We start from the raw sequence: 27620 nt of genomic DNA on the forward strand, positions 1-27620 counted from the left end.
TTGTATTTTGTTAAAAACTAAATATAGTTTCAGACCAAAATGGTAAAGCCAGACAAGAAAAATAAAAGAGAATATGAAAGAAAGAAAAAAGCCGAGGAACCTAAAAACAACCCTGAGATTGAAAGAAGAAGAAAACAGACAGATGAATCAAGAATTCGTAAAGACAAACAAGAGAAACCAGGCCAAGCTTCAGAACCTAAACCCACAGGTCGGCTTCCACGTAAGATTTATGATTTGAAATTAAGTCAGTGCTAATGATTTGGAAAACTAATTTGATTATCTTCATTTTCAAGAGGGATAATGGGCTGGGGGGGGGGTGCATCTACCTACTTGGCCCACCTTGCACCTTTGTGAACAACACGTTATTGAGTCTGAAAGTATCCTTAGTGTTAACCTATTTCAATTAAGAGTTATTATACCAAAAATGTCGTGAATTAAAAATTAAACAGAGAAAGTTAATAAAAATCATATTTTTTATAATTCCAGGCTCTGAGATAATAGATCCTGTAGATTCACTTCCAGCCAATTTTACAGGTACATTATATCACGTCAAACTAAAGTAAAATTCAAGTAAGATTGACAAATTATATATTTTTGATCATATCTTCTGTTATAGAAGAGATATTGAAAAGAACAAAAATGTTTTGAATTTATAATGTATGTATTATGTAACCGAATAAATTAGCTTTTCTGACACATGTGCGTAAAATCAGAACTAGAGGAGCAACGGAGTCACAAAGCTGTGACAGTAATGTCAATTGAATTTGACATTTTCCTTCTGGTTAGTTTGCAGTGTATATTCATATTTTACAGGTAGATCATATTCAAGTGAAAGTAGATAAAATTTACAGGTAGATAATATTCTACAAGTACCTAATATTATAAGGTAGATAATGTTATATAGGTAGATAATAGTGTACAGGTAGATAATGTTATATAGGTTTATAGTATTTTACAAATACATTCGCATAAAATTCTACATTTAGATAATATTCTAATCTACAGGTATACAATATTGTACAGGTCTAATTTTTTTCCTAGACCTCATACAGTGGTAGGCGATTATATCAATACGTCATATAAATGAAGACGACTATCGATTTCAATTTTGATTTATATCAAACTGTAAAACAGCATGGATAAACATAAGCATAGAAGTTGTACATTAAAAAAGGATTTGATTACTTACAAACTTGTAATTCGTAAAAAACTTGTTAATAATATAAACTGAAATAAAAAAGTCGTCTTCATTGTTATAAATATAATCGCCTACCATTGTATTTTTTGTCACAACTACTTTTTTGAGTTGTTTAAAGAAATGAAAAAATATAAACTCTGTTGATACAGCTTTACCGCTAAAGGATGGGACTTTAGAGATGACTAGTGTGAACTTATTCAGTTCTTTTTCTTGAATAAAAGGTTTTCTTCATCATCAAATTTTATTTGGACAATTTTTTAAAGGCAGCAGACCAATTTCAACCTGAAGGTTATCGTTAAAGTCTCGATCATACTTTTTGGGTTACCCTGCATAGTTCTATATCCTTCTAAATTCAATTCGTTGTTAACTAATAACCATTCAGTATTAACAGATATCTGGAATAAGATTAGTTTTCTTGGTATTTATCTTTTAAAAAAGTAACAGATAGATCGATCAGTAATGTGGAAGAAATCGTTGTTCTTCTAAGTTGATAAAAAGTGTGAAACTAAGGACAGTTACAAATTGAGGATTACTTTAAATTACGAGTACATTCCCTGTAATAAAAATTTAATATAGAAAATTGAAAAGTAATGTATAAATATCTTTTATTAACGTTGTGCTGAGATTAAGTAAAGAAAATAATATATTGATATAAAAAACTATTATTTACAAAAATTAAATATTTTATTACTAATGACGTCTGAGACAATCTGCTTCTGTTTAACTCGTTCAACAAGTTTCCATATTCTGCAAATAGTAACTAATGATATTTTATCTTTTAAATAAGAAATTAAAGCATTGAAATTACAAAAACAAATTTACCTTTGGGGTATGAGGCGTTGCCTTTCTGCCTGAGAAAGTCCACCTGTTGTGAGCATCGTATCCAAGTCCAAATATTGAATCATCGGATTTGGTTCTTACTGACATTACCTCTACATCGGGAATTACAATGTCACCGCCCTCAACCTGCGGTCTTACTTTCTCCTTCTTTAGTCCAAGAATGTAGATCATCTCTGCAACTATTGCGTTCTTGGCACCGCTTTTTAATGCGGTTAGAGTAATAATTTCATAAATGTTGAGAACTGCGTAACAAAGCGAAATTATTCCAGCAATGATAATATAAACTCCCCAATTATCAAAATTTGAAGCCTCTGCCAGTTCCCATTCAAGGTATGAAGAGTTTAGGACAAAGGTGACGATGAGAACTATTCCCAGCACGAGAAATACAACAGCTGCCAAAACTGAAAACAATGAGAATATTTTGAAGTGGTTCATTGTTGCTACTGGAAAACAAATAGTTACGGATTTCTTAAACAGAACTTGCGGATTTTCTGAATTGTAGAAACTTAATTGTAGGATCAATGTTCAATCAAACCTCTTTATTAGATGACAGTTAATCAAATTTGGTTTAATTTTTATTCACTATATTTTTTTTAAGTTTAATTAACAGCAGATACTCGATATCGATCTGTAATTCACTTTACTTGAAATTGGAATATATATATTATCAGACCTTGCTAGATATCTATTTAAGCTACTAATATGTAATATGGACAAATGTATCTATTTTAGAATTTTTACTTTAAACTATCTTGATAAACCAGCTCTGTTTTGAAATAGAATTTTCGATTTAAAGTCAAAACCACTCAATTTCAAATTTAAAAACAAGCAGTTTCGTGGTTCTATCAATACCACACCTAATTAAAATTTGAGGCAAATTGGTCAATAAGTTTCTGAGTTATGATATACAAACAAGCAGACAGACAGTTAAATAATCTGATTTCACTAGTTACCCACAACAGATGAGACTGTAAAGGCGAATTAAAACTCTTAAATAATGAGGATCCCAAGTTTAAAAGTGTTTTGTGTTAAATATTGTATTTTAATGGTTTGTTAAAGAGAAAACCAATTTTTTCAGTAGCAGGGAATCATGAATATAAAGTATCAAAAGTATAAATTCACTTCATCAGTTCTTTAGGAAATCTCATTCTTTGTGGATAACCCTGGTTATCTAAATTACTGTCGAAAATTTTATTGGAACGTTGATTAAATATTGTTTTAGCTTCTTAAACTTTTGTATTTTAATACTTCTCGGTTTATTTTTTATGTGTTTTTCAAATTTTTTTTAAACAAGTCCAAAGTATTCAAGTCCAAAGTATTCTTAGTGGGAGAAAAATAAAATAAACTATGTGTAACTTATGATCTAGAACAGAGTTAATAGAAAGGACACTGCTTGTTCAAATCAATTTTATGCTTTTTGAACCTAGTTTAAATGATTTGTTTCATATTTTTCATTGCTAATTCTTTTTTTCGGAAAACAATAGAATTTTTCGTTGGAAAATTATTTTCACTAAATGATGAAAAACCTACAATTTTACGTCTTTATTTCTCAGATTCTCCCCTCATAGTTTTTTTTAAAAAAAGAATATAAACCCCCAATGAGTTTAGACGATGGTTAATAATTAAAAATGCAATTTTGATTAATTGAAAGAACATTATTCATTCCCGTAACACTCCTACGTAGCCCTCTACCGTCAATTTATGAATTCCTAATAAATACAGTTTTGAAGAATTGATTTTGTTATTTATACTTCTTCTGAACAAGTTACCCCTTCCACCCTGTTATAAGGTGTTATGCCTAGTGGAACAGGAGATTAGTTATCGACCTAATCCCTGGTACCAAAAGAGTGCGTGTGATAACAAACCAAAGGCGTGTACTGTAGGTATATACAGTACATTAGAATCTCGGTATTTGTATACAGTCTAGGATAGTACATTTTTTTGTTGTTCATTGTTTACTTAAGAATAAGTTTAATATACATGTAGTATATTATTTACATATTTAAGTCAACACTTTAAGTAAAAATTCAGGCAAAGAAAATAATTTGATTAAAGTTTACAATTAACTACTCGTTATTCAAGCTTAATTTTAATTGACGACATTGTTCTGCAATTTCCTTGACTGTAGTCATGTTGTATGTCTGTACCAAATGAGTGTGCGTGTGTGATAACGAACTTGTCTGCAAAGCAGTGCAACTGGCTTTCCCATGCCAGACCAGCGCCATTTCCCTTCCCTTTATTCTTATTCCCTGTCCTGGCCGTATATAATAGTATGCAAACGGGATTGCCTGAAGGGTGGTTGTCTGTGGCCTTTAGAGGTTGCTGACGATTTATAAATAGATATAATCTTAGGTGTAAGAGAGGATGGAAAGAAACTAGTTACTGAGGCAAATCAACGCTTTATGGCTGCAAGGTATTTTTAAAGAATTTATAACCTGATCTAGATTTTATTTATGAAACCTTCATTGCACAGTAGACAGTTCAGTTACACACTTCATTTTGTAAATTTTGTAAATAATACTTAGAAGAAATTAACAAAATGATACAAGAGAATATACTAGGAAATGATTTAAGAGAATATACTAGGAAATGATACAAGAGAATATACTAGGAAATGATACAAGAGAACTAGGAAATGATACAAGAGAATATACTAGAAAATGATACAAGAGAATATACTAGGAAATAATACAAGAGAATATACTAGAAAATAATACAAGACAATATACTAGGAAATGATACAAGACAATATACTAGGAAATGATAGATACAAGAGAATATACTAGAAAATAATACAAGACAATATACTAGGAAATGGATACAAGAGAATATACTAGGAAATGATACAAGAGAATATACTAGGTAATGATACAAAAGAATATACTAGAAAATGATACAAGAGAATATACTAGGAAATAATACAAGAGAATATACTAGAAAATAATACAAGACAACATACTAGGAAATGATACAAGACAATATACTAGGAAATGATACAAGAGAATATACTAGGAAATGATACAAGACAATATACTAGGAAATGATACAAGAGAATATACTAGAAAATAATACAAGACAATATACTAGGAAATGGATACAAGAGAATATACTAGGAAAGATACAAGAGAATATACTAGGAAATGATACAAGAGAATATATTAGGAAATGATACAAGAGAATATACTAGGAAATGATCCAAGAGAATATGCTAGGAAAAAACATCAAATTACAATAGACATTGTCACCGATAAAGTTTAACATGCTTGATTTCTATGGGTAGTTTTAGAACAGAAGTACAGGGTCTTTAATTAAATAATTTTTAATCACTTTTTCGTGTACAAAGTATTAAAAGAAAAAAACACACCCGGAAAATCTAAGGAATTGTTCTTGGCTTGGTTAAACAAAAAGAATTGAGTCTGCCACAAGCACAAATTTTCTAATCCCTATATCTTTGCAACTTGGTGGTGTAAGTCTTTGATATTTACAACTTTTATTGTTTGATCTAACATAATTTATAGTTATATCGAAGGTCTACAAAATTGGGTTGCAATGATATAGGTATTAGAAAATCAGAGTTTTTGGCGAAATTTGTTAGTAGTCTACTCTGGCAAGTTTAAAAACACGCAAAGTTGGGTTCCCAAGCTAGTAATGTTGTAAAGTTATTAATTTTAGGACGGATATAGAAGAAGAGAATAGATGGAAACGCAATATATCTAGTAATTGGACAAGGTATTTAATTCTAATATTATCAAATATAAATCACTTTTCAAATTAAATTTAACTTTTCTAACTTTTCTTGGATATTTTCAGTTAAACCTTCTTTGTACGAAGCTATTTTTGTTTTTGTTTTTCTTCCTTTTCTGGAAAATCGAAATTAATTCAATTTCATATAAATTGATAAATGCGAAGGTGTACACTGTACACAACTGCAAAGTAAAAAAAGTTGTATGATATAATGTGGCATCCATGTGACATCTCACAAAGCGTTAAGGACTGTTGTACTTAATTGTGTACTGCGAGTACTGTATATACACAATCTTAATTTAATACTCGAATAATTAATTAAGGTATGAAGTGGAAAGTGAAGAGGACGAAGAAGAGGTTTGTTTTTATTTATATTTTATTCTCCAAGATTTTGTTTATACACCACACATGAAACAATTTTCCTTTTATCAAAGGTTATAAAGTTAGTTTAATTTTCTTCCATGTTTATTGTTTATTTGGTAGCGCTTGTTTGTATCCCTAAGGGGAGAAACTGCGGGGGGGGGGTCAAGGGTGCATAGCCCCCCGCAATTGTATCTAAGATTATTGGGACCTTTTGGGGAAGACAATTAATCCTATTAAATTTTTTCCTTTTTTTGATTTTCCGGGATACATTCGAGGAAGAAATTTCAAACTGAATTTTCTTACTTTCAAGGAAATAAATTCAATTCAAATTAAATCTTCATTCCTCTTTCGGTTTTTCAGAAAGAAGAGGGAAGAAAATTCAAGTAAAATTGAATTCGTTTTCCTTTTTTTGGTTTTTTACAAAAAATTCGAACTGATTTCAATTTTCCTCCTGTTCTGTGATTTTCTGGGATAACATTTTTTTTCTTTCATCTTTTCTCCTTTCTCACCTATTCACTTTTTCACTTCACTCTGTTATTTCTCTTCCCTGTTTTGTCAAATTTTGATTTACTTTAAGAAAGGACACCCATGTAGAACGGATTTCTTAATAGAACTGAAAATTAATACATCTTCTACTGAACGGAAATGGGCTGATAACACCTTAATGGAACGGACAAAGACAAATGGAATCATCCTTTCTTAAATTAAACCTTTGTAATGTTAAGGACGGGTTGACAGGACAGGATTGGAATTTTGCCCTAAACTCCGGAAACCGAGCAGAATCTCATATAAGGCTGAAAGGAGAACAGGACTGGGATACTGCAGGTGATGTTTTTAAAATTTATATTAGAGAATTTTTATCCTGGTTTCTTATCTTCTGAGAGATGTAAGGAACATGGATAACCCAAAATTATTTGATTTTTGGAGTTACAATAAGAAAATTTTATTCTAGGTTCTACGGAGTTATCAAAAGAGTTCTTTAGCCTTGACTTAACTAGTCTAGATAGTTTAATAAAATGTATTCCTTTGCATCAGCAGATAGGACTGGACCAGGTAGATAAAATCATCAGAGTTTCAGGGGATTTTCATGCCCCAATGGGTGCTGAGTCTCCCCACCTGGAAAGAACACTTTTTTAAGCCCCCCTGGACAAATTCCTGAATACGCCCCTGACCATTTTTAATATTGGTTTTAGCCAGAAATATTTAATAAATATCAAAGTTTTCTAAAAATTGTTAGACGTGGGACCGAATTTTATGAATTTTAGCTACTTCGCTGAACTTCCTACTACCGGTTCAAATTTAAACCGCCGATTCAAAGTTAAAGTTTAAGAAAGGATTTTAGTCCGTCATTTAAATTTGAACCATATCGGTAGGCAGTTGGTCTCAGCTACAAATATTGTATAAATATTAAACATTTCCTAGAATTTGTTAGACCAGTGCAGGGACTGAATTTTATCTAGGTTGCTGAACTACCTACAGCCGATTCAAATAAACAATGGTTCAAAGTTAAAGGTTAAGAAAGGATTTGAATAGGAGATTCAAATTTAAATGGCGCAGCGGTAGGCAGTTTAACAACCCCTAAACTTTATTAAATCCCAAGTGCTTGTATTTGTAGAAATATAAAAATTAGTATTAAATGAAAATTAAACATTTTTTAGGATTTGTTGGACCAGGATACACTTGACACTTTCAAGAGAAAAGCGCAGGAATCTGTAAAACCTGCAGATTTTGATCCAATTCTTAGGGATTCCTGCACTACATTTTTCTTAGACTGTTCAAGTACTAAAGCAATAACGCTTTTAGGGACACTTTTTTTAGTAATAGTTGAAGTTTAAAAATCTTGTTCTTTAAATCGCCTTTTTTATCGTATATCATAAAATTAAAACTTTAGAATGGTGGATATCAGGATAAATGCTTAATCCACTCTTTTTCTTAATCTCCAGATTAAATATTGCTTATACTCCTCATGAACTTAATCTCCAGATTAATTAACAGATCGGGATTAAGGATATCACATTCTAAAGTTTTCATCTCTGTTTTCATAGATTCATTATTTTTTTAAATTCTAATTGGCGGGGTTCTTGGATACAAACAAACCAAGAGACAAGCCAAATATATTTAGGAGGTTAGGTTTACATAATTGATGAGGAGTTTCTGACCGCGTAAAAATCCACAAAAAGAACAAAATGGTTTGCTACGAATCATAACAGTTTTAGTTCAGTTTAATTGTTTTGATTTTAGTATTTGCAACCTTTTGGCAAAACGAACAATTTTTAAAATACAAACGTTTGTTTTTATTGAAAGTCGTAATTGCTACTGTCTTCACTCAATACTCAATTATGCTCTGTAGACTTTTCCTAATTGTTCATCATATTTTCATTGAAAAAAACATACCTAAAATTTTAGTTTTTAAATTGGCAATTTTATTAATGTTGGAACTGTATCAGGATTCTTAAAGAACCGAAGTCCCCAGGTAATCCTGTGCCTAATCCTACTAAATCAGTTAATACTGATATAAAAACCAGTTCTACTCCACGTTTAGATATAAAAACAGGTTCTACTTTTCCTGTTGACATCAAAACCGGTTCTGCTACTCCTGTTGATACGAAAACTGGTTCTACTCCATCTCCTCTAGTTCACAACCAGACCGAGGAGTCCAGCCCAGATAAAAAGGTTTTGTTGAAAATTTTATTCATACAAAAACTTGTTTACTTCTCATACATTATAATTTTTTAACAATTTTCAGAATTATTTTGCTCGTCGCGGATGTCTAAATTTAAGGATTGAAAGATTTCCGAAATTAAAATAATTCCTTATCTTAAATTATGTCAAAAAGGCTTCCCGATTCCAATCTTCCTATTTATATAACAAACTTTAAAAATCTGATATTATCATTGGACTAGAATAATGGGACTAAACTTCTAGAAATTTTAGCAAAGTTAGATATTTGCAATCAATTATGAAAAATTTGGTTGAACTTAAACTTTTTAGGAAAGAAAAAAATCACTTAATCTTATAAAATGAATTGATCATTGTGGTGAAGGTCGGATCAACTTTTAGTTTGTATTTCAGGTTGCAGCAACTGTGATATCTGAACCTCTCGAGCAGAGAAGGAAACGGGAGAAGAAACCTTTGAAACCTGCTGTCCCGGATCCTGATCAAGATAAAGCAGATCTTGACTTCTTAGAATCTCTGGATAAACCTTCAACACTTGAACCTGGAGCTGGCGAGATGAACCCCAACCCAGCTCCTGGTATTGTTCCTGTCAGTATACTAAAGGAGGAGGAGAACAAAGGTCTAGAGGACTGGTTGGACGATTTTCTCGGAGATTAGAAGACTAGATAAAAAGATTGATTTGATAATAATAAATCGCTAAGTAATATTTTTTGACTTGAATTGTTATTTCGTCGACTTTTTTCATGTTGCTTTTTTCTGTTTAATTTCTTTTTTCTGTTTTTAATTGGTGTATTCAGGTATATGAACCTATGAACCTATGAACTTATGAACCTTTATGAACCTATGAACCTATGAACTTTATAATTGCTGATGTAAAATACCCTTTTTATTTTTTTAAACAGTAAAAAATTTCTTTCTGTGTGTTTATTTGCTTTTAATTTGACAATATTTTGAAGTCGTTTATTGTTCAGAATATTTGTTATTTTTTTAAAATATAACAATATTAAATTTTGTATCCGGATCCAGATCCTTGACCTGTTTAATAGAATGAAAGATCCGGGCCCAGATCCTTGACCCGTTCTGTAGAATAAAAGATCCGGGCCCAGATCCTTGACCCATTCTGTAGAATAAAAGATCCGGGCCCAGATCATTGACCCATTCTATAGAATAAAAGATCCGGGCACAGATCCTTGACCCATTCTGTAGATAAAAGATCCGGGCACAGATCCTTACTGATTCTGTAGACTAAAAGATCCGGGCACAGATCCTTGACCCCATCTGTAGAATAATAGATCTGGGTCCAGATCCTTTACCCATTCTGTAGAATAAAAGATCCGGGCACAGATCCTTGACCCATTCTGTAGAATAATAGATCCGAGCCCAGATCCTTGACCCGTTCTTTAGAATAATTGATCCGGGCCCAGATCCTTGACCCGTTCTTTAGAATAATTGATCCAGGCACAGATCCTTGACTGATTCTGTAGATTAAAAGATCCGGGTTCAGATCCTTGACCCCATCTGTAGAATGATAGATCTGGGTCCAGATCCTTGACCCATTCTGTAGAATAAAAGATCCGGGCCCAGATCCTTGACCCGTTCTTTAGAATAATTGATCCGGGCACAGATCCTTGACTGATTCAGTAGAATAAAAAATCCGGGTTCAGATCCTTGACCTCATCTGTAGAATAATAGATCTGGGTCCAGATCCTTGACGCGTTCTGTAGAATAAAAGATCCGAGCCCAAATCCTTGACCCGTTCTGTAAAATAATAGATCAGGGCCCAGATCCTTGACCCGTGTTCTGTGGAATGATAAGTCGCGATTCCGCTCATTGATATTTGCTAAATTATTTTACCTAAAACAAATGATCCAAACTTTCTTGGTTTCGCAATTTCCAATCCAGATTGCAGAACCTTGATTTACCATTCAATGATTTAGAAGTTTATGTCTCATTGGTTAATGATGTAGAACAATTTTCGCTAAACCTAACTAAAGCTACATATGCTTCTGGTTTATAAGGAGTTAAGTCTTTCCCGCAAATTTTCTAATATCTATATCATTGCAACCTGATAGTGTAAACCTTTAAAATTTCAAACTTTTCATTGAAAATCGGCCAAACAGAGCGGAAGGTAACTAAAAGTAAGTTAAAGAAAATGTGGTCAGGATGGGAGTGCAGAAGTCCTCAATTTGTAATCACCGCCACCTAAACGTGTTTTGCGGTATGCGGGCTCCTCAATTGGTAATCAGAAATAAAAAATTTAACATAAAACCGTTTATTTCTTAGATAGAAATAAGACCATACTGACCTCTGTTGATGAACCTATGGTGAATATTGTTAAAGCTTTCTTTATTACTCCTCAGTTTCGAAATAAATCGATAAAAACGCCACATGAAGCGCTGGAAAAAATTACGAATCCAATTCGCCAATTAAATGACTGCATTTCATGATTGGAGTTAAGAAACTAAAAGGTCGGGCTTCCATTTCGAAGATATTTTCAAAAAGCCTTTTCAGTGTTTAGATTTTTGTATACGCCTACTCGAGTTCTACATCTACATGCGATAAATCTAAAAGTGAGTGCAAACAAGTTCGTAAGTGAACTGTTCTCAAGGTTAAAGAGGGGCCTATAGTAGGCTAGTTCTTAAAAGGGTTCAGGAAAGCTACCTTATTTGATGACATTGATGTGTGGTGTGTTTATTATGACATAGAAAATTGGCGTAGAACGTGGATGACATTCATTGTTTAAAGATGTCTCGATACCCAAGTTTGCAGTTTTTGTGGAATGTTGTTTAATTATTTTGTTATTCATACAGGGTGTCTCAATAAACATGGGAATTAAATAACGACTTCTATATCTTCTTTTTTCCCGCGGTATTATTATTTATAAAACACAGTTTAAGTAGTATCTCAGTTAAAACACCGAAAAACTACTGGCCTCGGGCTTTCCAAAATGTGGTCGATCATTTTTACATCTTCAAAATTGAGATAAAGAGATAATGAGAAATTTGTCCAGATTTATTAACAACAATAAAATATTACAATTTTTAAGTTTTAATTCCCATATGTTTATATGGACACCCTGTACTTTTGTGTTAGTAATTTTTTATTTGTATTTTTTTACCATCATGTTTCAGTCATGTTTTAAAGATATTTGTTTATTTTTAATTTTTGCTTTTAATTGTCTATCTAATTTGTTATCTTTATTTGTATATGTGAAGACATGTTATATACTCAATATATATTAGTCTATATGCGAAAAATTTGTATTAAGTTTTGTCTTATTTTTATGAAAATATATAGTTTTTATCACAAAAAAATGTTGGTTCTTATTTATTGTTTATTATTTAATCGTTATATAAATCAAGTTCTAAATAAGCTTAAAGCAATTGGATCTATTTTTAACGACTTCACATTGCACTACACAAAACATGTCATACGGTATTTAAAGAATCTTATCTCGTCATTGAATGTTGAAATTCTGGTGTTGGCGGACATAAAGTTTTGTTTTTGAATGTAAATCTGACTGTCCCTGTCTGACCCTGTAATTGTATATTAACGCAACGAAGCTCTCAGATCTCTTGTCAAAATACATTAAAAAGTTAGTTCCCCATTAGCCTAATATACTTTCTCAAGGCAGGTAGCGGGCCGATAGCTGCGCAGGCCTGGTTAGTTTAGTGTCATCTCCGCGCAGGTCGGGGGTGCCGGGTCACCTTCCAGCGAGACAGATGGGTTAGCCTGCCACACAGCTGAGTCGTGAGAGCTTTGATTTAGAATACAGAAGTACTTTAATATTTCTGTGATTTATTTCAGTTGAAATATTTGTAATCATTATTTTAAGATTAACAAGTAACTTTAGAGTGATAAAATAGATGTTGGACTGATGTTTAATAAGATGTCGTCTTCAAATGTCCAGAAATAAAGATATTGTATTCTAAGATTATTGTATTCTAAGATTCTAACGGAAAATCAATTGGAAGTATCTAACCTGTAAAAGGGATGGAGAACCCATACGAATTAAAGCCGTTCCCCCTTTGAAAGGAGGAACACAAATGTAAAATGCGGAAAGAGCATTGTAAACAAAGCTTATGATAGTATGCTTTCATCTAAAAATTCACAATCACATTTCCACTTTCATTTCCTGTTTTCTAGGTCGCGACATTTAACGACAACAAATATAAATGTCAAAAATCAAAACCAACTAATTTTTGCTTTTAAAATTGAAATTTTCGACTTTTTTCAAAATATAATTTCTCTATTATTGTAGTTTTTACTTTCCTTCAACTTTTTTTTTCTTTTTAAATAAAATAATGAATGTGTAGAATGTTTAAAAAATCTATCCAACTACAAAACTACTCTGTTACACAGTCGTACTTAATAAATAAAAACATGTATTTTGATCTTTATTATAAAGCTGAAATTATGTAATATATACTAGCTAAGGACCCTGCGTTGCCCTTGAAAAAAAATAGATTTTTTTTTTAATATCAAATTTGTTTAGCCTTTAACACCCTCCGGCCACCCATGAGTGTCCACAAAAAAATTCAGCCCAATCGGTCCAGCCGTTAGGCCGGCTATATACGAATGTCTTGTTTTATTATATAGATTTACTTAAATAGTACTTGACAATCTATTTGGATTTACTTGTTAAAACAAATCGCACTGAAATAAACATTCAAATCATAAAATTAAGATTGTTAATTTAAAGGAAAAAATGGAGGTAGATAGTATTGCCAGAGACATGGAGGGGTTAGAGGTTAAGGATCAGGTAAATAATTATTATTATTCTAGTATAAACTACTAAGAGGTTATTATACAAAAAGACGAATTAGATCTGCCAAACTAATCAGTGCATTTGGTTTGACCATGTGATGATAATTAAATGACATGTTACACTATTCAACATTTATTTTATACAAAAAGATAATATTACTTGTAGTTGTTTATCTCGCTGTTGTTGGTGGTGGAGGATATTAGCATGTACAAGTAGAGGACATGTATGAGTCCTCTATTGTACAGAGGCTTTTGCACAGAACCCGAGAACTTCCCAAGGCTGTGCAACAGTCTCGCCAATTTACCAATTCTATAAAGAATATGTTAGATGAATAATTTACATCTATAATAAGAAAATATAATACCTAACCCCTCTGATCGGCGCCCTCTGATCTAACAATTCATTTGTAACAAAACTGCATAACAATTTTCTGGACAATTGAATATGATTTATACCTGATGATAATTGTTTGGGTAATAGATCTTAACTAAGCGCGTGGAGCTGGGTTAATCAGATTGTAAACAGTGCAGTACACTGGTAAACAACAAAGTAAAAAGGGGCAACCAGTACCCACGGATAATATTTACTGTAATTGTACAATGTATAATACATTATACAACAAAAATTATTATTATTATTTTTATTATTATTATCATTATTATTATTATTATTATTATTATTATAATTATCATTATTATTATTCTTTTTTATTTAACCCAGGTGTACAGGATTGCTGATTCCCCGGATGTAGGAAGACATATAGGAAAATATCATAAAATATTATTATCTGTGGATTTTTCTTCTTTTTAAGGTTTTTCTCTGAAAATAATATGAATAATTTTACTTTTTTTCTTCTTCTCAATTTGAGATTTATTTTCACAGTTACAACTACAGCTATACCTCAGGGGGCAATCATTCTTCATGATAAACCACTAGTTACAGGTAGATCAGTAGATAGTTAGAGGTAGATCAGTAGATAGTTACAGGTAGATCGCTAGATAGTTACAGGTAGATCAGTAGATAGTTACAGGTAGATCAGTAGATACTTACAGGTAGATCAGTGGATACTTACAGATAGATCAGTAGATAACTACAGATAGATCAGTATATAGTTACAGGTAGATCAGTAGATAGTTACAGGTAGATCAGTAGATAGTTACAGGTAGATCAGTAGATAGTTACAGGTAGATCAGTAGATAGTTAGAGGCAGATCAGTAGATAATTAGAGGTAGATCAGTAGATAGTTACAGGTAGATCAGTAGATAGTTAGAGGCAGATCAGTAGATAATTAGAGGTAGATCAGTAGATAGTTACAGGTAGATCAGTAGATAGTTACAGGTAGATCAGTAGATAGTTACAGGTAGATCAGTAGATACTTACAGGTAGATCAGTGGATACTTACAGATAGATCAGTAGATAGCTACAGGTAGATCATTAGATAGTTACAGGTAGATCAGTGGATAGTTACAGGTAGATCAGTAGATAGTTACAGGTAGATCAGTAGATAGTTACAGGTAGATCAGTAGATAGTTACAGGGGGATCTGTAGACTTATTTAATTAAAGGTAGACAAGTAGACCAATAATTACAGCTAGATCAGTAGAACAGTAATTACAGATAGATCAGTAGACCTATAGTTACAGGTAGATCTGTATACCAATAATTACAGGTAGATCAGTAGACCAATAATTACAGGTAGATCTGTAGACTAATAATTACAGGTAGATCAGTAGACTAATAGTTACAGGTAGATCAGTAGGCTAATAATTACAGGTAGATGAGTAGACCAATAATTACAGGTAGATCAGTAGACTAATAATTACAGGTAGATGAGTAGACCAATAATTACAGGTAGATCAGTAGACTAATAATTACAGGTAGATGAGTAGACTAATAATTACAGGTAGATCAGTAGACCAATAATTACAGGTGGATCAGTAGACTAATAATTACAGGTAGATCTGTAGACTTTAAAGGCTTATATACTTTTGTGTAACCTTTGTCATTTCCATTTTGAAAATGCATATCGCTTATTTGTAGCCTAAGCTTAAATGGAGTAATTGGCCAAATACTGCTCAATTTCTGTTTTAGTGCGTGGCCACATCTAGGTTTAGGTGTTAGATTAGTAGTTTATCGAACAGTTACTACTGGTAGAACTATAAATATTGTAAAGTATGTAAAGTATATCGACCTAACTGAATCTTTTAATCATAAATGAAACCCTCCGCTCATTATTAAGGCCATAATATAGAAATGGTGTTCCTTAAGTACATTTGTTTATTTACTTTTCTCTCATTAATCTATGTTTTGTGTAGGTCCGTCTCGTGATAGTGTTCCTGTATGTCTGGGCTGCTACAGGAACAGTTTTATTTTATTTAGAGAAATGATTTTATTTTCTTCAAAAACTAATTTTGACGAGTGTATTTTAATATATTCCAATCTTTAATATTTCCATAATTTTTCAAATGATTTATGTTCTTTTGAAAATTGCCATTTTTTGGAAGATATGAAAGTTTTTCTTGACATGGATTTCCAAATTGTATCTTGGATAAAAATCTACAGTGAAAAAGGGTTTCACTGTAGATTTACAAAGAATTCATCAAATGTCGTATTCTTCACTTTCTGATAATGGAATGTTGCAGATATTTAGTTTTTTGATTAAATGATTATATGGAACTCTTTAAAACTGTTTCCGCATATTCATGGCTATTTATTTATTTTTGCAAATACTTAAATTTACGTAATATAGTATAAAACTCATTGAAAAATTGTCAAGACGACATTTGATAAATTCTTCCGATGTATTCGTTATAAAGGGTTTCACTGTAGATAATTTTTTTTTCAAGCAAGCGACGACGGAAAAGCAGTTTCTTCTTTTTTTTACCGCCATTTTCCCGCCATTATAGTGGAGCCCAATAAAACTAACACTAATACTAAAACTAAAACGACTCAACTAATTTTTTTTTGTATTTCTTCTGTTTTGTATTGATTCTGTTTTATATTTCTTCTGTTTTGTATTGATTCTGTTTTGTATTGATTCTGTTTTGTATTTCTTCTGTTTTGTATTGATTCTGTTTTGTATTTCTTCTGTTTTGTATTGATTCTGGTTACACTGTACAATAGGTGTTATGTTCGTTGGTCTGTTTAAAATTAAAACTTGGGTATACAAGTCGTCTTCCTATTCCACAGTTTTCTGGATCTGACTGTATAGATAAAATAAACTGTATACTGTAGAAGTATAGATTTGCAGAATAAATATAGTTCCGAGGATGAAGCAACTCTACCCCACACACTCTGCCCAAGGTGGAATATTTTTTAATTTAGAATTTAATTAGCTCAATACTGAGTTTTTTATCCGACTTCATTTATTTAGTGGCCGCATATTTAGCAGCTTACTAAAGATGCGTTTAATAAAAACGCATCATCATATCATCATATTTAGTAAAATACGAAATAAGGAAATGAGTTGATAGATACTTTCTTGATGTGAAGGAAGCCGATATTTATAAGTTATGAGGGCCCATCGTCGAACAAGTATGTGATAAAATTTCTTTATCGCCTTGCAACAGGGCGATAAAGTAAAATTATCGCCCTGTTATTAAAATAAAAATTCACACAAAACAATATTCCATGTTTCCAGGTGTAAATACAATATTCCATGTTTCCAGGTGTAATTACAATATTCTATATTTCTAGGTGTAAATACAATATTCCATATTTCCAGATGTAAATACAATATTCCATATTTCCAGGTGTAAATACAATATTCTATATTTCCAGGTGTAAATACAATATTCCATATTTCCAGGTGTAAATAGAATATTCTATATTTCCAGGTGTAAATACAATATTCCATATTTCCAGGTGTAAATGGCCGCTGTGTGGAGAAGAATGTTCCAACTCACCAAGGCATAAACCGGAATGTTATTTTCTTTTCCAGGTATACCTTACTACACTATAGTACTAGTTGAATTGTATTCTCCAGGTATACCTTACTACACTATAGTACTAGTTGAATTGTATTCTCCAGGTATACCTTACTACACTATAGTACTAGTTGAATTGTATTTTCCAGGTATACCTTACTACACTATAGTACTAGTTGAATTGTATTCTCCAGGTATACCTTACTACACTATAGTACTAGTTGAATTGTATTCTCCAGGTATACCTTACCACACTAGTACTAGTTGAATTGTATTCAAAGTGTCCAATTACTCCTTTAACACTGAAACTGGTTTCAATGGCGTTGTAGTAAAATGTACATGGCAATGGCTACGGAGAAGGGCAAAGGCCAAGGAGTTGAGAAACTCTAAAGTTGTAACGGGACTAGAAAATGACTTCTTTTATTCTTCAAGGTACCTCACTAAACTATAAGGTACAGGGTGTTCCGCGAAACATCACAGATGGTAAATTGTTTTGAATGTCTTCTTCCATATACTGTATTAGATATAAAAGACTTGTTGCAGTTTATTTTGTTTTAAAAAATCTTTTACTCAAACATAATTTACTTTGAAATAAATCTGAATATAATATGACTTCCATATAATATTTCTATTGTTTTGTTTGGTATCAAACCACTTAACAAATTATGGAAGAAGACATTCATACCTTTTTTATACCTATAACTACAAGTTACCATATTTTTCTTTACAGGGTATCTACATAACCTTGAGTTACCTTTTTATTTAAGTCTGGTTGTCGAGTAAATGCTTGTGACACAGATTCTTTATATGATGTTATAATGGTCCTCAGATGTCTTTATCTCCGGGATACAGACCAGGTACTATTTATTTTCTTGTTGTTTTACTTATCTTTTGAAATGTTATGGTCTGGAAATGAATATCAAGATATATTCTTAATAATTTTAATTTCTTTATATCAATTCAATTTTATTTGATCCCTACTTTCCTATACTCCCTGTGCTCCCAACAGTCCTATACTCCCTGTGCTGTGCTCCCTACAGTCCTATACTCTATATATTTATAAACCGTGGGTATTTCTCTTCTCCGTATATATTAAGGAAGCCTGGGTTTTCCTGTGCTCCAGTCCTGTAATCCCTATATATTTAGGATCGTGGGTATCCCTTTGCTCCATATAGTCCTGTGATCTCTATACATTTAGGACGCCTGGGTATCCCTCTGCTCCTTATAGCCCTGTACTCCCTATATTTATAGGAAGCCTGGGTATCCCTGTGCTCCCTAAAGTCCTGGGATCCCTATATATTTAGGAAGCCTGGGTCTTCTCCCTATAGCCCTGTACTCCCTATATATTTAGAACGCCTGGGTATCCGTGTGCTCCCTACAGTCCTGTACTCCTTATATGTTTAGGAAGCCTGGGTCTCCCTCTGCTCCCTACAGTCCTGTGATCCCTCAAGTATGGATGATGAGCTTGTGGACCGAGCCAAGAAGGTAAAGAAAGATGTCTTTAATCCCATTAAATAAATAATAACTCTATGTAAAGGGTGACAAGGATGATCCACAACCGTCATAAATATGTCCGAATTTCTTGTACAGTTCTAACAATTCTATTCCACCAACCTAATCTTCCTTGCAGGTTGCAAATCTTATATGTGGAACCTTCAAGCTCGGAGATAAGTTCAGTCGAGAGCTTGTGTTTGAGATGTGTGGCAGGTTGGAGACAAACTCATTTGAGATTCCCCTTGGTCTTTCCTCAGTCAGTGTACAGGTTAATAATAAAAATACATTTCCCACTTTTGTTCCCTGAAGATAATTTTAAACTGGTTTAAAAATATACTGCTGTAAACTGCAATATTTATGTACTTCAGGGAGTGTACAGTTAATGGTGTATTGTTTCGCACTTATGCTGAACATCATCAGATTTAATGATTATGTACTACAGATTGTATAGAGTAAAGGGTGTATTGTTTAGCACTGAATCTGATGCAGTACATCATTAGATCAAATGTTTAAGTACTGGAGATTGTGTAGAAGGGTGAATGGCATAGAGAATAGAATATATAGAGAGGAATTAAAAGAATCTCTCGGTATGATTTTTTTCAGTCCCTTTCAGCCTGAAAGGGAGTTCAAAGTGTACAAATCATGTAAATGTTCACAAATTATATGCAGTAGAGTACATTAATACAGTATGTTCCCTAGACTATTCATTTCAATTTCGAATTTTTTAAACTGTTAAATAAACTTTATAATGAATTAGGTGAAGAAAAACATCATTTGATTTATAGTTATAACGGAAAATCATCGTTTGTAAAGTGGAAGGTATAGAGTCTATGTGAAATGATCATTGGTCAATTATGAAACCAGCCTATTTCATAATTTGGGTTTCTTTTAACAATAATTTTAGATTTTCAATAAAATGATATTCCAGGGCCCAACAGGTTATATAGCACAAATATGTGAAGTACACCTGCAGTATGGAAACAGTACAACAAAATGGCCGTTTTACACTTTTTTCTAGTAAATTCCTCTCTATATATATATTCTATTCTCTATGGTGAATGGTTGAGCAATCATATTTGTTATTCATGTACTTCAGGATTGTAAGGTAAAGAGTGTGCGGCCGTAGAGCACGGTTGCTGTACACCGTTATATTTATCTTTTATGTACCGCAGGGAGTGTAAAGTGTACAGTATATAGTGTGCGGCCGATAGAGCACTGTTGCTGTACACCAATATATTTATCATTTATATTTGTATCGCAGGGAGTGTACAGTAAAGGGTGTATGGTTGAACACTGCTGTACACCTAGCGTACACAGAACATTTAATTCTGATTTATCATTAACAATCAGGTAAATAAACATTATTTAAAGATAATTGCGATTTAGAACTAATCACGATTCAAATTGGATTAAGCGTTTTAGAACAATTTTTTACTCCAGACAATTAAAATAGCTTTTTAAAAGTCATATTTCAAACTAAGAATTCTGATAGATAAATGAGTCAAAGGTTTAAGAAAATTAGAAAATGAGAGTTCGAAGTGAGTAAATAAAATAAAATGATAATTTGTTAATATCAGGGCAGCTTATCCATTAGAAGAAGGAGATGCAGTTTCCTTATGCTATACAGGTAGAAAATACAAGAATTCCAGGAGCTTCCTCCGCCTTACCTTTATTACTTTTAATTTTAGTAAGCTAAGTTTTTTGGAATTATGATATAAAGAGACTCAAAGAACTGAGGAATAGGAAGACACCTGTAATTACATCAAATGCACAAAAGATTTTTTAAATGTCGTCTTTCTATTCCACATTATTATGGGTCCCACAATAGTATATATTTCTACACTTCTGTTAATTTAAAAGAATTTTCCTGAAATCAAAAGTGCTTTAAGTACTAAAAGATTTATCTGGATTATGTCTCTGTTCCAATTCCAGCATTTGAACTTGTATTTTATTTATTAAAATATTTTAACAAATATAAACTATTTAGACAGTTTGTGGACAACTGCACAGAGAAGAGAACATTTAGTTTACAGCAAGGATTTTATCTGTAATTGTGATAGGTTAGTGTTTAAACTTTTTTTAGTTGTCTGTTGTCAGGATAGGACTGAGAATATATATTTGTGTGTACTAGGTGTCAGGATAGGACGGAGTATATATATTTGTGTGTGCTAGGTGTCAGGATAGGACGGAGAATATATATTTGTGTGTACTAGGTGTCAGGATAGGACGGAGAATATATATTTGTGTCTACTAGGTGTCAGGATAGGACGGAGAATATATATTTGTGTATACTAGGTGTCAGGATAGGACGGAGTATATATACTTGTGTGTACTAGGTGTCAGGATATGACGGAGAATATATATTTGTGTGTACTAGGTGTCAGGATAGGACGGAGAATGAAACCTATCTGAGTGCGCTGAAATGTTTAAAATGTCCTGATGGATATTATCTACCGGACTCTCCCCTAGACTGTTCTAGTCCCTGGTCGTGTTCACAATGTAAACTAGTAGCTCCGCAGGTTAGTTCCTTAATTGAAATCTAGAACCTTATTTTGGATTTTTACGCTTCACCGAGTTTACATAATAACATTTATCGTTTCTAAATGTAAAGTCTTTTCTTAATTCTCAACTTATTAAAAACATTAGTCCTTGAAATAATTCGTTACTTTGAAATTTTAAATTGTTCCAAAACCTTGGTCTTCAAGCGTTGATTCATAACCTCCATCTCAAACAGAAAGTTTTTCTGTAATGCTGAGTCTAGACTTTAAACCTTGAAAGTAACACTGCAAACCTTCTCCAGGGTTACAGTGAGCTAGCAGATAGTTACATATCAGCTGTAGTTTCTAAAATACAACCTGTAAACCTTCTCCAGGGTTACAGTGAGCTAGCAGATAGTAACAAATCAGCTGTAGTTTCTAAAATACAACTTGTAAATCTTCTGCAGGGTTACAGTGAGCTAGCAGATAGTAAAGTATCAGCAGCAGTTTCTAAAATAGAAGAAGAGGGTCTCACTGTTCCAGCTTGTAAGAAGTTCCTTGCCACCTATAGTAAGGTATAAAATATAATAAAACTAGAAATTCAGGGCGCTTCGCGCCCTTCTTCCTAGGCTTTTAGGGCGCTTCGCACCAATCTTCTATTTAAACTTTTTATTGTGGCTTTATCTGTGAGCATCTTCTCTTTGTACAGTATAAAACAAAAACAAAAAAAGTTTGCGGATTTCATAATATTTTTTCGCGCATTTTTAAAATTTTACAAAAATAAAAAACTTTTAAACACAAATTTTTAAAATTTCAATCATTCATAAACCTTCCCTGGGGTCCCTAGATGTCCCACAGAAAATTTGGGCCCGATCGGTTCAGCCGTTTTGACGTTTATTAGATACAGACAAACAAACAAACAGACAAGCCAAATTTATATATAGAAGACTGAAGATAAAAAAAATTTAAAAGCAAAAAAAAAAAAATCTATAAAATGAACCCAAAGATCGGAACTCTGTGTTGTTTAATCCGTTCCTCAAGCACTAATTAGTCCCCGGCGGACTAATTAGTGGACAGCAGGGAAATCTATTAAATCAATTAATATTCAAAAATCAAAAGCTTCTGTAGAGGATGTCGAGTTAGGGCTTTATATCCTACGTAAATATCATCTAAAATATGATCTCTCATGTTTCAGGTTCTCCACCCCCACCACGCCCACATGCTGGACGTAAAGTACAGTCTGCTAAACCTACTCGGGCACACTGATCATTCTAGCCTGGAGAACCTCACAGGTCAGAAGAATATTATCAATCTATCTTCAGATATTGATCAAGAAAAAAGGAATAACTAATTAATAAACATTAATACAGATGGTTATATTTTATTCCATCAAAGGTTTTTTTAGGTATTTTAAGGAATTTTAACCTCAAGCAAACTAAAAGGAATAAAATTATATAAGGAACTGCCTTGTGTATAATTTGGGAAATTATATTTTTGCCGGGTTAGAAACATCGATATATTTCTACTAATTTTATGAATTCCGATGTATGATATGTCATGATGTCTTTATAATGTCTGTGTTATTCATGCTATTTATGATCTAACCGAAATATATCTTAATCAATCAAGCTAATTATCTACCACCTACATATATACTACACGTCAAATATGAAATAGATTATCAAGTATATTTTACACTTTTGACGTCGTGTATAATTGCACCCATTTCACTGTTGCCATCTATTGTACTTGAAAATCTATTTGCTCCGCCTATAATATATATTGCATTGTTTCATGAATCTAGTTTGTAAAAGTCTCATTAAATGACAAACATATTTTCAATCCAGATTTATCTAGATCTGACCTCAATTCGAAACATTCCGGGATTTGTCTTCGTTTATTTTTACTTATGAAACCCTAAGAAGACGACAGTAGAATCATTACAGATTTATCTAAAGGGTGTACCAAATCATATTGGATTGAATAAATGAGCTCGTATTCCAAAATGACGATGTTATTTTTTGATGCGCTTACGAAGTTTTTGGAAACGGGACCGCCGATCGGACTCTTTCCACTGATTTTCAAAAAAAAATCAAATTATAATTTTAGTTTTACGTTTTATACGACAGAATAGAATAAAATTTTTAATAAATCACAAATATTTTTTATATTTTTTGGGAAAATCTTAGAAAAAGTGATAGACTACATTTCGAGTACATTTTGAAGATTAAAACGGCAATTTATGGGCATTGTTCCTACCGTAACACTTTTTAGTACAATAAAACGACGTTAAGTGGATGAAAAGCAATTAATATTAAAATGGGACCGATCACACCCTTGAATATGAGGCCTAATTTTGACGGTTAAAACGACATTTTATAGAAAATGTTTCATCTATATAAATATATATAAATATTTATATGTGTTTAGAAGAGGATTTGAAACTAAAGGAAGAATTGGCGAAAACCTTCTTGGAGATCGCTAGAAAACTTCTACCTGGGATATCCCGCCTTAAGGGACACATCAAACATTTGCATCTTTCATTTTTCACCACATTCTTATACAGCCGTAGCAATTTCAATATGGCTTATGCAATTTAAAAGATGGCCGACTTTGGTATTACATTAGAAGTAACCGTCAAGGTCGTCTTCGAGTAAGAATATTTGAGATTTGATGTTTGATCAGGGAACCTCGCTATACGAACTGTTTCTAACGGTTAAACAGCGTGCTGTTCTTGCTCTAGCACAACTACACGAAATAGATCATAGTAAAGAGGTAGAGACGACTTGTCTAAATTGGTGTCTGTTAGAAATTCTAACATATTCTTAACAATTTTGGAGAGATAATTTAGGCGTAAAGAAATATAAAATAAGAAATTTGTTAAGGCTTTAAGCTAAAAGATTGGGGCTTATTTTAGAAAACTCGATCTAGGATATTGAATGTTATCTTTAACCAAAACCAGTATACAACCACTTACTGTTTCTTTAAAAAACATTAAATCTAGGCCAGGTCTTCTTAATGGGAACTAACTAAAGGAATTGAGTCATAGTCACAAACTCTAATTTTCTAATTCCTGTTTCTTTGCAACCCAATGTCGGAGACCTTAGATATTTCAAACTATTAATTATGCTTGATCAAATAGTCTCAGTTTGAACTATCAAAGGGTTACACCATCAGGTTGCAAATATACAGAGAAAGACTCAATTACTTTACAAGAAAATACTTGTAGAGAACTAGACAGCAGCAAATATAAGTTCTTGCTTGTTTTAAAATTACGTTTGCCCTGTATATATATATATATATATGTAGGAAGAACAATCGACTATCAATTATCGTCATGAAAGTCTCCCCTTTGAAATTTCTAACATTATCGAGACATTTTGTTTAACTTATATAATTATTTAGAAATTTTGTTTAATTTGTTTAATTATTTTGACAGTTTGTTTAATTTCTTTAATTATCCAGACATTTTGTCTAGACGTTTTGTTTAATTTCTTCATTTATCTAGACATTTGTCTAATTATCTAGGTATTTTGTCTAATTATCTAGACATTTCGTCGTATTTTCTAGACATTTTGTCTAATTATCTAGACAATTTGTCTAATTATCTATACATTTTGTCTAATAATCTAGACATTTTATCCAAGTATCTAGACATTTTGTAAAATAATTTAGACATTTTGTCTAATTATCCAGATATTTTGTCTAATTATCTAGACATTTTGTCTAACTATCCAGATATTTTGTCTAATTATCTAGACATTTTATCTAATTATCCAGATATTTTTTCTAATTATCTAGACATTTTGTCTAACTATCCAGATATTTTGTCTAATTATCTAGACATTTTGTCTAATTATCTAGACATTTTGTCTAATTATCTAGACATTTTATCTAAGTATCTAGACATTTTGTCTAATTATCTAGACATTTTATCTAATTATCCAGATATTTTGTCTAATTATCTAGACATTTTGTCTAATTATCTAGACATATCTAGACATTTTGTCTAATTATCTAGACATTTTATCTTATTATCCAGATATTTTGTCTAATTATCTAGACATTTTGTATAGAATATTCTTGGATTACTGGGAGCTGCTAGTCTTCATCTACAGGACTGTATAGATTGTCTTCAATATGAACCGGAGCATAGGTATATCAGATTAAACAGATTAGTTAAAGAGACTTCAGTCGTAATTTCATGTGACTTAACATGTCCGATTCACAATGGCACTCTTAACCCTATCATGAGAGGGCCCCCCTGTGGCTTTTTCTAAATAAATGTAAAACGGGTAACATTAGAACGCTAAAACTTCTTCACTTTTTCAATTCATAGTTGTGAACAAATTTTGCTAAAAAAAAAATTTATGCTTAGGGTAGGGGGAGGATAGTCTACTGCGGGTCGCTGTTTCAAAATAATCAAAAATGGTTAATAACTTTTTTATTGATTAAGATACAAGGCTAAAATAAATTTAAATAGCCCTTGAAAAATGGATGTAAAACCATTAAAGATAAAAGTCTCATTTTTTTAATGAGCAGGCCTGAAAAAGTCGGACTAAGGTTTAGTATCACAGCAATCGGGTTACAGGCTTCTTCTGATTAAGAATGAATAAGATATCCATGATATCCATCTAGAAGGAAATTATCGGAAAGACAAACTTTGGAAATGAAAACTTCTTGGAAAGACAATTTTCGTATTTTTTTTCAAACCGACACGTCTTTAGCATTCTTGTCACCATGCTTGGCCCCCAGCTTATACCAAAGCCTTAAGCCACTCCAGCCTTTCCTAGCCTTATAGATCGACATTTTGTGTACCTTGCGGTAGCTTATATAGCCTTATTTAACCCGAGAAAATTGAAATCTTATTTCTCCCATGCGGAAATCGTCTTTCCGAAGTACAGATATCTTCTTAGGAAATTGTTGTCGATTAAAAAGTGAAAGTTAAGGAAAATTTATTTTTTACATATTTTAAAAAAATAGAGATGACGAAATGTATGTATATATACTAAATACTAGCCTATAATTTATAAACAAAATAAACAACGAAGTTGAATAAATACAATTTCAGGCCTGAGGGACAGGTTTATCAGAGAGCACTTCAAGACAGAGAGCTGGTACTGAACCTGATCCAGCAAACTGAACTTAAGTTCAAGTCCTGAGATAAACCTCTTCTGAATCTGATCCAGTAAAAGGAACTTACGTTCAAGTTCTAAGATATACCTCTACTGAACCTGATCCAGCAAACTGAACTTAAGTTCAAGTCCTGAGATAAACCTCTTCTGAATCTGATCCAGTAAAATGAACTTACGTTCCAGTTCTGGGATAAATCTCTATTGAACTTGATCCAGTAAACTAAGATAAACCTCCACTGAATCTGATCCAGTAAACTGAACTTAAGTTCAAGTCCTGAGATAAACCTCTACTGAACTTGATCCAGTAAACCTAAGATAAACCTCCACTGAATCTGATCCAGTAAACTGAACTTAAGTTCAAGTCCTGAGATAAAACCTGATCCTGCAAACTGAACTTAAGTTCAAGTTCTGAGATAAACCTCCACTGAACCTGATCCTGCAAACTGAACTTAAGTTCAAGTCCTGAGATAAACCTCTACTGAACCTGATCCTGCAAACTGAACTTAAGTTCAAGTCCTGAGATAAACCTCTACTGAACTTGATCCAGTAAACTAAGATAAACCTCCACTGAATCTGATCCAGTAAACTGAACTTAAGTTCAAGTCCTGAGATAAACCTCTACTAAACTTGATCCACTAAACTGAACTTACGTTCAAGTTTTGAGATAAATCTCTACTGAACCTGATCCTGCAAACTGAACTTAAGCTAAAGTCCTGAGATAAATCTCTACTGAATCTAATCCAGTAAACTGAATTTAAGTTCAAGTACTAAGATAAATCTCTACTGAACCTGATCCAGCAAACTGAACTTAAGTTCAAGTCCTGAGATAAACCTCCACTGAATCTAATCCAGTAAACTGAACTTAAGTTCAAGTACTAAGATAAATCTCTACTGAACCTGATCCTGCAAACTGAACTTAAGCTAAAGTCCTGAGATAAACCTCCACTGAATCTAATCCAGTAAACTGAACTTAAGTTCAAGTACTAAGATAAATCTCTAC

The 27620-nt window shown here is 32.4% G+C and overlaps 3 protein-coding genes across 5 annotated transcripts; 2 read left to right on the plus strand and 1 right to left on the minus strand.

The window, feature by feature from the left end:
* Positions 1-8: 8 nt before the first annotated feature.
* Positions 9-9530, plus strand: LOC111707974 (uncharacterized). Of its 2 annotated transcripts, none has more exons than XM_023481178.1 (10): positions 9-220; positions 487-534; positions 4391-4451; positions 5711-5767; positions 6106-6139; positions 6871-6970; positions 7098-7198; positions 7804-7889; positions 8593-8818; positions 9218-9530. In XM_023481178.1, exons 1-10 carry the CDS (start codon positions 40-42, stop codon positions 9476-9478), a joined length of 1155 nt encoding a protein of 384 aa, XP_023336946.1. In that variant the 5' UTR covers positions 9-39; the 3' UTR covers positions 9479-9530. The 2 variants fall into 2 exon arrangements, with proteins under 2 accessions (XP_023336946.1, XP_023336954.1); XM_023481186.1 differs by having other exon boundaries at positions 9-208.
* On the minus strand, positions 1824-2521 carry LOC111707994 (uncharacterized). The gene is made up of 2 exons (XM_023481212.1): positions 2021-2521; positions 1824-1945 (listed from the first exon to the last, which is right to left on the minus strand). Exons 1-2 carry the CDS (start codon positions 2471-2473, stop codon positions 1928-1930), a joined length of 471 nt encoding a protein of 156 aa, XP_023336980.1. The 5' UTR covers positions 2474-2521; the 3' UTR covers positions 1824-1927.
* Positions 9531-13399: 3869 nt separating the features above from the next.
* Positions 13400-26996, plus strand: LOC111708004 (protein msta). 2 transcript variants are annotated; one of them, XM_023481232.1, is made up of 20 exons: positions 13400-13583; positions 14310-14352; positions 14472-14531; positions 15904-15946; positions 16823-16891; positions 17453-17528; positions 18282-18371; positions 18919-18999; positions 19145-19276; positions 20270-20358; positions 20586-20635; positions 20996-21068; positions 21386-21527; positions 21953-22060; positions 22681-22777; positions 23916-24001; positions 24171-24260; positions 25562-25641; positions 26557-26648; positions 26757-26996. In XM_023481232.1, exons 1-19 carry the CDS (start codon positions 13530-13532, stop codon positions 26645-26647), a joined length of 1554 nt encoding a protein of 517 aa, XP_023337000.1. In that variant the 5' UTR covers positions 13400-13529; the 3' UTR covers position 26648; positions 26757-26996. The 2 variants fall into 2 exon arrangements, with proteins under 2 accessions (XP_023337000.1, XP_023336991.1); XM_023481223.1 differs by having other exon boundaries at positions 26557-26996.
* Positions 26997-27620: the final 624 nt, after the last annotated feature.

This window comes from Eurytemora carolleeae, unplaced genomic scaffold (genome assembly GCF_000591075.1).
Source record: "Eurytemora carolleeae unplaced genomic scaffold, Eaff_2.0 scaffold105, whole genome shotgun sequence".
Taxonomy (NCBI): domain Eukaryota; kingdom Metazoa; phylum Arthropoda; class Copepoda; order Calanoida; family Temoridae; genus Eurytemora; species Eurytemora carolleeae.

Coding starts and splice junctions, on each gene's coding strand:
- LOC111707974 (XM_023481178.1), top strand. CDS start 40: ATGGTAAAGCCAGACAAGAAAAATAAAAGAGAATATGAAAGAAAGAAA. Junction 5,768..6,105: donor ATATCTAGTAATTGGACAAG/GTATTTAATTCT, acceptor TAATTAATTAAG/GTATGAAGTGGAAAGTGAAG. Junction 8,819..9,217: donor AGTCCAGCCCAGATAAAAAG/GTTTTGTTGAAA, acceptor TTTGTATTTCAG/GTTGCAGCAACTGTGATATC.
- LOC111708004 (XM_023481223.1), top strand. CDS start 13,530: ATGGAGGTAGATAGTATTGCCAGAGACATGGAGGGGTTAGAGGTTAAG. Junction 14,532..15,903: donor TGATAAACCACTAGTTACAG/GTAGATCAGTAG, acceptor TGTTTTGTGTAG/GTCCGTCTCGTGATAGTGTT. Junction 20,636..20,995: donor AGTTTCCTTATGCTATACAG/GTAGAAAATACA, acceptor TAAACTATTTAG/ACAGTTTGTGGACAACTGCA.
- LOC111707994 (XM_023481212.1), bottom strand. CDS start 2,473: ATGAACCACTTCAAAATATTCTCATTGTTTTCAGTTTTGGCAGCTGTT.